At 39.6% G+C, this 11,894-nt stretch overlaps 1 protein-coding gene across 1 annotated transcript; it reads right to left on the bottom strand.

The window, feature by feature from the left end:
* Positions 1-944: 944 nt before the first annotated feature.
* LOC149205241 (ribonucleoside-diphosphate reductase small chain-like) lies at positions 945-1,256 on the bottom strand. The gene has a single exon (XM_089397352.1). It carries the CDS (start codon positions 1,254-1,256, stop codon positions 945-947), a length of 312 nt encoding a protein of 103 aa, XP_089253478.1.
* Positions 1,257-11,894: the final 10,638 nt, after the last annotated feature.

The raw sequence follows: 11,894 nt of genomic DNA, 5'->3' as shown, positions 1-11,894 counted from the left end.
TCCTAACACTTCCCTTAAAGAATGTTGTAACGAAATTAGCAGAAAAAACAAATCATGGAAATGAAGTTACAAGAAGAACATGCCGCTCATTAAACACCATTATGGATCCTAAGTTTAAAGGGCAGAGACTGCTCCAATAGAATAATATTCAGAAAAGTTTAAGCTTTACACAGTCCAATAGCAGCTTCCCTCTACTGAAAAAATAAATAAATAATTAATTAATTAAAAAAAAAATCATCCTATATATACCCTATTACATATTCATTGTGATTTCCTAAACATAGGAATCAAAATAAAAACAAAAAAAAAAACAAAAAAAAAAAAAACCACATATGTTTCCGGTCAAATAAAATAAATTAAAATTTAAGAATTAAATTAAATCACACTAAACTAGAAGAATTGGTTTGCTGGCACTTGAATTGCTGAAGGTTTCATCGTTGGAAATATGGGATGTTGAAACAGCTGATGATTTTATGGCTAAGAAATTCTTCCATCTGCTCCTAGGAATCTCAAATACTTCCACATCTCCTTCAAAAACTCAATGCTCCCTAGATGTCCTTTATTTTCCCACGGGATCTCCTTTTTATTGCCTAAAATCTCTGCACATGTAATAATGAGTATCACAAAGGCAATGAACAGGAACCCAAATATATAGTAGAATTGATGCATCCATATTGAAGTTAATATGAAGAACAATTCAATTAATATAGCTCCAAAAAGGAAAAATGCTTCCATTTGTATTGAGAAAATGGGACACATATACCAAGCTTGCACTGGAATATTCCAGGGGATTTTATTGGTCTTCACTGGATCCCCAATTGTAGATTTCTTGTAGCAAAAGTAACTTCCCACAAAGACCAATGGCATAGAAACTCCAACCATAAAGCGCCCTGAACACAAGCAAATGCAATAATCCTTTCTGCAAAACTTTCAACACTCTCTATCTAGTTGAGAGCCCAATTTTCTTTCTTTGCCAGACAAGGAACTGTCTCTATTGCACTGAACAAGTGATTCTTTTCCTTAAGATCTTTGACATATGTTTCCAATAGTAAACTGTACATATCTGAGTGAATATTTTCAATGGAAATCTCGAACCCATAAAATGCACGAACCTCTGGAACTTGAACTTCTTTCATGAAATGCCCAGCCAGGTTTTCGAGAACAATCACGTCAAAGGCAACAAAGAATGCAAGGACGTGAATGATGAAGTGCTTCTTGTCACCAGTCAATGTGTACCAATGCTGGGTGTCCTTCATCGATGTAAACTTGAGGATGACCCTATGCGCAACACCCCTAGCCTCTATGTATCAGATGATCATTCCAAAAAAAAAATTCCCTTGGGAAGATGCCCACATGGGCTCTGATATTATTTCCTTTCGTGGTCACTATTGCAGATGATTTTTTTTCCACTAAAATTCTCCAACGAGTATGCACTCAATTCATGCCAATCACCGTCATGTTTTTTGATGAGTCCAAGGGCGCAACATATATAGATGACCACACTTTTCTGAATGGGATTTATCCCACATGCGAGCAACAAAATAAAACATAGTTATTTATAATACTTACCACTCACAACATATTTCGATGCATTTTGCACATTATACACCTCCTTGGATTGGCTTGGCTTGATGTTTGATTTGTGTGTTGTGGCTGTAGGGTGCATGGAATTTCGAGCTAAGCTTGGCCATTCAAGCACTCAATTTTTTAATAAAAACTGTAATTTTCGAAACTTGAAGATATCCCTTATTCCCACATCTTGTTGTCATATCCCTCATTCCCACATCTTGTTGTTATATCCCTAAATATCATCCCTATTCCCTATTCTCTATTGTCAAATACAATTATCCCCTATACCTTAGTCCCCAAACAAAATCCCTAAACCCCTACTTACAAAATAGTCCCTATTAAAAAATATCCCCCACTCTCACTCTCACATCATACATATCTCATCCTACATCACACAAACTTCTCTCCCCTTCCCATATCCCTATTCACCATAACTCACTTCCTCATTACCTTCTCTAGGGCTTCTAAAGCTTCAAGCTCAAAAAGATGGATAAAGAGGATAAATATTATGAGGAGGAAAACAGTGGCAGTGAAAACATGGAAGATGAACCTCAGCGTCAGAGAAAACCACATAAGGGAGGCATAATTATCAAAGAGGAACCATCAAACATCCGAGAGTTAGAGGCTTCCCCTATGATTGTCTCTTGTTTGAGGCATCTGGGATGTTATGAGTTTTGTGAGCAAGTGCAAAGAGTTCAACATCATCCTGAGTTGACCAGGGTTTTTGTAGTAAATCTCCATGATAACAAGGTAACTCTTGCCGGGGTGACATTTACAGTTTCCTCCTCCATCATTGTTGATGCTACAAGGATTCTGAATGTGGTGGAAAAATGGTATAACGCACAAGATTTGGATGAGCACTGCTATGAGCCATACATCAAATCCGAGTACAGGAATGAGAAGAAAAGGACCTTTCCTTTCAAGTTCCTTCACGACAAGTATGCCCCTATGATGAGGATAATTATGAATTATTTTACATGTGAGGGAAGATTTTCCAAATTATACACCTATCATATTAGGCTTCTTGTGCACTTCACAAGAGTGAAAATGTTGAACATCCTATAATTCTTATTCAGGAACATTGAGAAGATGGCCTACATTATACAGAAAAGGCCATACCCCCAGTAGATGAATAGTATTTATCACTATTCCTTGATTAAGATTATTGTGCTACGTCATCTCAACCTCCTCAACATCTCTTGGGATACATTTATTTCCAATGAAATATTCAATGGTCATCAAATTCCTCCATCAGTGACTCAAGAAGCAGAAAGGCCTTCTAGCAGTGCCAAAGTAAAGAAAAATAAGAAGGCTAAAGAGACTAAAGTTGTTGAGAAGCCAAAAACCTACAAAACATATTAGAGAGGGGCTAGAAAGTTGTTTGCAGTGGATAGGCATGTGTTTACTCCACTTGATGTGGAAGGGGCATTGCCTTCTTCATCAGCTCATAGGAAAATGCTTGCTCCACAAAATGTGGAAGGGGCTTTGCCATTTTCATCAACACAACAGGTACAACAAGTGCAACAAGTGAAGGAAAATATGCTGGGTGAAAGACTCAATGATGAAGAGGAAAGTGAATTTGATTTTATGGAACATGATGGACCAAAATAGCCACACATTCATCATGGCATTACGATAGTCGACTTGGAGGCTCAAGATGAGGCAACAAATGAAAATACAATCATAAAGGAAAAATATGCATAGATCCAAGCACTGATGGACAACTTGGCTAGAGCTAAGTATGTCATTTCATACCTTGGCCAAGAGAACAAGAAGCTAAGTGACAAACAGGTCCTCATGGAGCTAGAACTTCTCAAAGAAAAGAGGCAAGGTGACAAAGGCAAATCAGTAATGCAATAGGAAGAAACCCCAACCACCTTGACTACAAAACAAAGGCTTGAAAAGGAGATTGAAGAGGATAGAGAAATATGGCTTGACAGGGTCAATTTGCATTTGGAGAAGCTGCTACAAAGGGCCAATAGGGACAATCAAATCATTAGGCACATGGCTCGCCATTACAGGACCCAGAACAATATTTGTAACATAAGAGTCAAGCAAATGAAGACAAGGCTAAAACAAGCCCTCAAAGGCAAAAAGGAGGGTGATAGGCTTAGGTTTCTTGCTGAAGATTCCTTGGCTAACCGAGGCACATGATGGTGGTGGTGTCCAATAAATTTTGAGCAAGTTTTGAGAATTTTTGCAATTTTTGAAGAATTTAGCAGTTTTTGACTCAGAAAAATTATCTCTGTGCACAGCACCACTGGCGCTACGCTTTTCCTATGGACATCCAATGGACAAAGGAAGACCACCATTGGATTTCTAATGATGTAAGAATGATCCCTTTGCATTTTCTAAGTTTTTGGAGCAAAACTGGTTGGTCAAAAGGTAAAAAAAACACCCAAACAATGACCTTTTTGCCCTTTGTTTGACCATGGCACTACGCATAGAAGAAGTCTTGGGAGAATCCATTTTTGAGGGGTCAAATCAACTCCAAATGGGAAACTAAAGGCAGATTTGGAAAGTAGATAGGACAAGGCTCCCAATGAGATATCATGAGATCAATTGGGACACCGGGAAGGCCTCCAAAATGACCCTACAAAAAGTGTTGTGCATAGCCTTCTAGCACTGCACATAGGACACTTTTCTGCTAAATTTGCACTTTACTGTGCCTTGACTATAATTTTTGGGTTTTCTCTCATAGATGATGTTTTTACTGATGTAAATGGTGACTAGGCATGTAAATAAGATGAATATTAGTTACTAGAGGGGAGATTCATTGGATCAAAAGTTCTCTTGAAGTCAAATGAATCAGTTCCCTCCCTTTTAGAGGCAAGTTGTTAGGGTTGCCTAGATTCTAGTTTCTTGTTCAACTTTTGATGGATTAGTTCCCCATCTTAGGGATTCGACCCCTGAGGATGGGAGGATGTTGACTTTAGGTCTATATAATCTTTCTATTTCTCATTGTAAAGGGTTGGACTCAGTGGGATGGTTATGTTTTGATTAGATATCACTTTGTATCATTTACAGCAGGAGATTAATGAAAAATTGCAGCTATTTCTTTGGGATCCATGTGGTATGATGCTTAGTTTAGATTTTCTTATTCTTTCATGTGTTAAAATGTATTTTTGACTCCATTTCATCATTCCATACTCTTTATGTGAATGTATACAAGTCTAAAAGGAAGAATCGACAACTTTTATGCTCTGTTTTGGGTAGACATTTCATAGTTTGTGTTTTCTTTAGTTTATGAAGAATCCATGAGGTTTACATGCTCTTCGTAGCTCCTCACCTCTCTTTTCACCTCATCCATCAAACCCTAAGGTTCTGATCATTGTGCCTACCTTGCCCCATTGAACACCCTGCATTTTTGACCTAATTTCCTTACCCTAACTATTTGGCTCCTCCTAATCCAGCAAAACCCTTCAAAATCAAATCAAACCTTGTGCTACTATACCTAGCCTAATATCAATTTCTAGATCCAGTCAATTTGACTGAGATCCTTATGGAGAGATCCCTCTCCGAGCCTAGTAAGGCTAGCTACTTGGCTAAGCATGGTTTGTGGTTACCCTGGCATTCCCTTCCTTCAGCCTAAGGTTCAATCCAGGTGATAACAACTTTCCCTTCGAATTTTGGAAAATCACTCGGGATCTTGGACGGAACCAAAGGCCAGTATGGCAAATGAAGAATTTTATCATTCATAAGGCTAGACACATCTGGAAACTCTAGTGTGGCCAAGAATGGCAATTGAGTATTAAAAGGCATTAGAGATCAGTAAGCGGGTCCAAGCTGAGGAGCCCATCCCCGTTGGTAAGGATTTTGGCCCCATAATGGGGGATTTTTGCCATATGGCATTTGATGTTGCCCCCATTGTGGGTTACCTTGACCATAGGGAGGATTTTGACCTTGAATACCTTGAAACTATCCAGTGATAAGTTTTCGATAAGCAATGTATGGGTTAAGAGGTTGTTGAGCCTATTGACCTTGGACATATGGGTATTGTACCTGTTGTCCCTGAACATATAGGTGGTGAACCTGTGGCCCGTGAAAAAGGGGATTTTGGACCTGGTGCACTTGAGCATAAGGATTATACACTTGTTTCCCTTGGACATAGGGATCATCTACTTGCTACCCTTGACCAAAAGGATTTTGTACCTACTGATCTAGGACATTAGGGTGTTGTACCTGCTACCCTTGGCCAAAGGGATCCTGGACTTGTTGACCTAGGACATTAGGGTATTGTACCTGCTACCTTTGGCCAAAAGGATTTTGGACCTGTTGACCTAGGACATTAGGGTTTTGTACTTGCTTCCCTTGGCCAAAAGGATTCTGGACCTGTTGACCTAGGACATTAGGGTTTTGGGCCTATTCTTGTAGGACTTGATCCTAGCCTTGCCCTTGTAAGGGTTGACCTTGCTGATACGTATTTAAGGGTTGTTGCTGCCTAGGATGGTTTTTCTGCTGTAAGGGTTGGCCCTGCAACTGCAGAATTTGTGCTTGGGGCTGCAAAGGTTGGCCTTGCAAGGACATGGGAGGGGAGGTTTACAAAGCATACTGCATTTTTTGTTGCATGGTTTGCTAAAACAGTTGCAGGGGTTGTCCCTGCAGTTATTGTAGTTGACCTTATTGCGGGATCATTTTCCTTTGTTGTTGCACAGATAACCCTTACTGCAACAAAGGTTCCCTGTGTTGTTGTAGAGGTTTTCCTTGCTATTGCAAGGGTACTTGAACAGTGCCCAGAAAAATTCTAAACTGAATCTAGCCATAGCCACCTTGGAAAGTGGATGAGCTAGGTTGAACGTACTACTAGACTGAAGGGTGTAAGGCTGATTAACCATTCCTTGAGAACCATATGGAACGTAAGGAGTTTGGTATTGGACATGAGCCTCATAAGGCTGTTGATACTAGACATTGCTTGACCCGGACGGACCAATGAGATTTTGAACCTGTTGGTACTGGACATTTATCGATCCAAAAGGATGAGTAGGGTTTTGAATAATGCCAGAAGAAGGTTGGTTCATACCAAGCATGTGAGCTTGTGAGACACTCACATTGGTTGTTCCTTTCACCATAGAAACATTTAGATTATGTCCCCTAGGCAATGGCACAACTTGGCCACTGACCGGAGGGATCGAGGAACTGACAAATACATTCTTCGAGACTGTTGGTTGAACTAGACGGGTGACTGGGACGAACGATACAAGAGGGTTCAGAATGGTGGGTTGCAATAGGATTGAGGTAACATCCTATTGGGAGGTTGGGTTCATAATCAACGGACCAGTAGTAGGCATGGCACCAGATGCCCAAACAGGGTTATGGTAAAGTGACGAGGCATTAGGTGTACCTGAAACAAACTGTGCCAAGGATACATAATTAGGTGAAAATTCCTGATACACACTGATGGGAATGATCCCTTTATAGGGGAAACCTTCAGGAGGAAAATGATGTCCATCCTCCTCAACAGTGTGTGGAGCAGAAACTTTTGACTCATCTAGAAAGGTGATTGGAGCATCACCTTTGGGTTCCATATATGGGAACAAACGATGACAAACGCCCGAAGAAGTACGAGGTGATAATTCCAAAGGAACACACGGCTGATCGTACGGACTGTACAGATTCTGCAGTGATATCACCACAGGGTCAAACAAGGGATTCAGGGGATAGATAACCAGTCGAAGCTGACCGTGAGTGGTCGACGAACTCTCAGGAGTTTGAACGGGATTTTCCAAAGATTCTAAGCCAAAATCACCAAGTGGCCCAGTATATGAAGTGGGTGGAGGATGTGATGACAAAGGTTGAATGCTCAGAATGATTCCAAGTTCAACACCTTGTTCCTTGAGTGACTCTGGATATTTATGAAATGACTCCTCAGGAAATTTTTTAAATGAAGGAGAGGAAGAGGAAATAGGTGAACCATATGGTTCAGCCATGATGACCTTGTCTTAGTTAACAGGAAAATAGAGAGATAAACTTCGAGGCTTTAAAATGTTCTTTATGGGAAACTCACAATTTAGTCTAGAAAAGACTAATAGGATGTTATAAGATCGTGGGCAATCAATTTATTAAGATGCATAAACAGATTGGTGCTCTTTCATGTTTTAAGAGTCGAGAAAGAAACAAAGATGACTCTATTGCTTTCGATTGGAAAAGATCTCGGAAGAACAAGTGCTCAAATGATATTTTATGTTTAATGATTCAAAAAGATCAAGTTCTTTGGATGATCTAGGTAAAAAGGATTACCAGGCAACTATGAACTGCAGAATACCTCCCGGCGAAGTGAGAAGTATAGGCAAGAAATCTCCATGAATTTTGTGTTCGGTGTAACACGTTTGCAAGGTGGCCGACTCAGCTTCCTATGGATAAATGATTGCAGCCTAGAGGGGTCTCCCATTATATAATCTATGGTATGGGGAGCACAAATCCGTACTAGTGTTGTCTAGTGCTGAAGTGAATGACAACTGTTAGGTTTAAAGACATTGGAACACTTCTCTAGCATATACCTTCTAGATGTGATTGTTAGATTTCAAATGCACCTTAGGTTAATTGAGTTCATTTTAAAGTTTATCTTGAGTTATGTCTCAGTTTTCAGGCCTTAGCGATGCGACTTGAAAAACCTTAAATGAAACTAAATGAGACAATACCCTTTCAATTCGATGAATTGTCTGCACTAGATAGGGTAGAAAACACACAATCAAATGCAAACAACCAAGCAACTGAAAGAAAAATGATTTTTCACTACTTCACTTTGGGAAAATAAACTAATGAAAAATGCATTCCAATTCCTAATTTCCTGACAAGTACATTTCTAACGGTCCTTCCAAAAGCAAAAAGAGTTATTTTTTTTTTCAAATGCCAATGCAACCCTAGTCTTTATTGATGTCGACTACTATAGCATATGGATGCAACAAACTATAATTTCATACTTTTCATGAAATGACGAAATGGATTTTTCACATACAACACTTCAATGAATTTTTTTTTGATACAATTAGCTCTTCAAGCAAATGAAAACATTAAAAGAGAGGCTTGTTCAAACTAATGAAACAATGACTTTACCAAAAACAAGACAAGAAATGTGATCCATGCTAGAAAAGAAATGTTTAGACAAGAAAATGAAAACTTTTCAAGCTTGTGTAATTAGGTCAAAGTTATAACAAGACTGCAAACGAAATGCAAAGAGTAAATGCACCAAAAATCAACTCACTGAGTTCACAATTATCTGAATGGGTGACAATCTAGATGACCTAGTGGCACTAACCACCAAATGACCCAAGAAATCAAGCAGACATATGATAAACCAACAAGCAAACAAAACAAAATGAAAATAAGGTTTCTAGTCAGGGAGAAAACGATCTAAAAGGCTTACGAGGTTGAAATCATGGGAGAAAAGGACACTGGCCAAGATTGGGGACAAACCCTAATCTTCACTTACAGGCATCGATGCGACTGCCTAACTGAAAACGTGTGCCAGAGGGAGGTCAGCGTGACTACTTCTCAGCATATCATTCTGATCGACATGACTTTCAGCGAATTAAGCGCGCTGAGTGAGGAAGACAAGAAAAAAACAAAAAAATTTAAAGCTAGGACCAAATTTTCTACTATGGATTTCAAACTTAGACCAGTAAGCAAAGGAAAACAAATAGAACCAAAGGGAAAAAGTGGAACTAGAAAACTTCACACAAATCATGAAATATCAAACTAATAAACAAAAGGGTTGTCTCCCCAGTATGGTCGCCAATTTGTGCTGAAGAAAAATTATGAGTGCGGACACAAACAATTCCTATAGCTCGATAATGGGCCTAGCCACAATTGATACATTCTATGGAAGATTTCCTTAGGTTAGAACCAATTAAGAGGGTCTACCTCTTTGTACGGTTATCCCATTTGATGATATCCTTGCTTGCTCACTCCCACTATCTCTCGTTCCTTCTTGAAACACCTGAAACAAATAAACAACAGCAAACACCAACTGTGATAATAGACAAATTGTAATTCAACCTACTTAACAAGTTAAGAAACATTAAGCCATGAACATGTAAGATGACACATCATATAGGAAATCAATCGATAGTTGCATATATATTGAATAAAGAAGATATTACAACCATTGCCTTGACATTTCCGTTCTCCTCCGACAAAACCAGATTCCCACACACTTCTGATAACATTCCATGATGCCCTCAATAATGATAGTTTTAAGGCTCTTCCCTTTAGGATTCACACTAAACCAAATTCACACTTCTCCCTCACACAACTAGAGAGATATAGCTATGAATAGCTTGCTATTTACTCCAAACTTAATTAGCACTAGCACACTAACATTAACACTTCAACACTAGCTTGTGTTTGGGAAAAAGGGAGGTTTATATAGCATGAATGGATGGGAGATGGATTCTCTTCTCATGGAAGAAGGTCTTATCTGTTGAGGTAGTTCCATCCTTGTAGGGGAAAGGAGCCCAAACTGACATCTTAGACCTCATCCAACCAAACCATTTACCAAAATTTCATTATGAGGCTTCTAGAGCTGGAAGCTTCAGCTTCTTATTTAAAATACTTTCGATAAGAGGACCAATGCCACTGGAACAAAGCTCAATCACTCTGGTCAGTGCTAGGGACAGTGTTAATCCTTGCATATCGGCGTGAGGAGGACAAGGTCCATTAGCGCCTGTCTTGTAAACTAGGAGAAACAAAAGATTTTTGGGACATGCCAATCCTAATCTTCCCGGATTGGAAGAAGGAGTTTCAGGTACATGTCGATGCATCATGTATAATGCTAGGAGAAGTACTGACACAAGCTGGTGGAGAAGTCCTAGACCACCCTATCGTGTTTGCAAGAAGAAGGTTATCTAAAGCAGAGAATAACTATTCCACTATCGAGCACGAAGGATTAGCTATGGTATATGCGCTCCAAAAATTTAGCCATTACTTGCTGGGAGGCCATTTTAAGATGTACACAGATCATTCCGCACTGAAGTACCTGATCAATAAGCCTATGTTGGGTGGGAGAATCTGCAAATGGTTGTTATTGTTCCAGGAGTATGATTTTGAAGTTATTGTGAAGCCTGGATGATTGAACGGGGGACCAGACCATCTGTCGCCCATCGAAATATGAGAAGAACCCACTAATTTGGAGGAAGGATTACGTGACGTGCATCTATTTGTAGTGCGCATCACGGATGGTCATTTTGATGATATAATACACCTCCAAATGATAGGAACTACTCCAAAAGGATACATTGTCTAGCTGAAGAAGGAATTAGTGGTGTGTGTGTAGATTTCTCTGTGATAGCCGGGAATCTATACAAAATAGGGTTTTATGAGATATTGCGATGATATGTACCTGAGTTTGAAAGAAGTAGCATCCTCACGGATGCTCATGGGAGTGCCATGGGAGGACATTATGCAGGGAGAGCGACCACACAGAAGATTCTACACGCAGGGTTGTGGTCGCCAACCCTCCATCAGGACTCAAAAGTGTATTGCAAGGTGTGTGATGTATGTCAAAGTACTGGCAGTCCATCATGGAGGGATGAGATTCCTTTGAATCCTTAGATGACGTTGCAACCCTTTGAGAAATGGGCAATAGATTTTGTGGGACCCATTCAGCCCTAAGGAAAGACAGGAGAAAGATACATTATCACTGCAACGAAGTATTTGACTCATTGGGCAGAGGCACAACCTGTGAAGGTTTTCATGTGCCCGACTGCCACGAAGTTCCTATTTGAGCATGTACTGACACGATTTGGTTATCCAAAGATCTTAATGATTGATCATGGTATGCACTTTCTGAATGAGATAATCAGTGCACTAATGGAGGAATTTCAAGTATATCACCAAAAGAGCACGCCTTATCACCCATAGGCTAATGGGACGGTGGAAGCATTCAATAAATTGTTGGAGAACGCACTGAACAATGTTTGTAATGTTCAAAAAAGTGATTGGAACCTACACATACCTGCAGTATTGTGGGCTTATTGAATGACATGCAAAATGTTGATTGGAAAAAACCCCTTTTGACTTGTTTATGGCATTGAAGTGGTAATGCCTATGGAATATACTGTGCCTAGTCTATGCATAGCAATGCTCACAAGTATGATGGATTGTGGAGCCCTGGAGGAATGTCTCGCACAACTGGGTGAACTTGAGGAAGAGAGATTTCTAGCTGGATTTCACCAACAAGTCCAAAAGCAGCGCGAAAAGGCATGGCATGATCGACATATTAAGCTACACACCTTTAAGGTAAATGACCTGGTTTTGTTATATGATAGTAAGTTTGGTAAATTTACAAGAAAGTTTAGGATGCACTGGTTAGGACCTTATGTCATTAA

This window comes from Pinus tabuliformis, chromosome 1_2 (genome assembly GCF_031772625.1).
Source record: "Pinus tabuliformis cultivar Carrire ecotype Pingquan chromosome 1_2, CPIR1, whole genome shotgun sequence".
Classification (NCBI taxonomy): domain Eukaryota; kingdom Viridiplantae; phylum Streptophyta; class Pinopsida; order Pinales; family Pinaceae; genus Pinus; species Pinus tabuliformis.
The sequence above is the reverse complement of the archived record's forward strand: the minus strand, read 5'-3'. Positions and strand labels throughout refer to the sequence as shown.

What these genes read in the sequence shown, in the direction of transcription:
- LOC149205241 (XM_089397352.1), bottom strand. Translation starts at nt 1,256, where the DNA reads ATGAAGGACACCCAGCATTGGTACACATTGACTGGTGACAAGAAGCAC.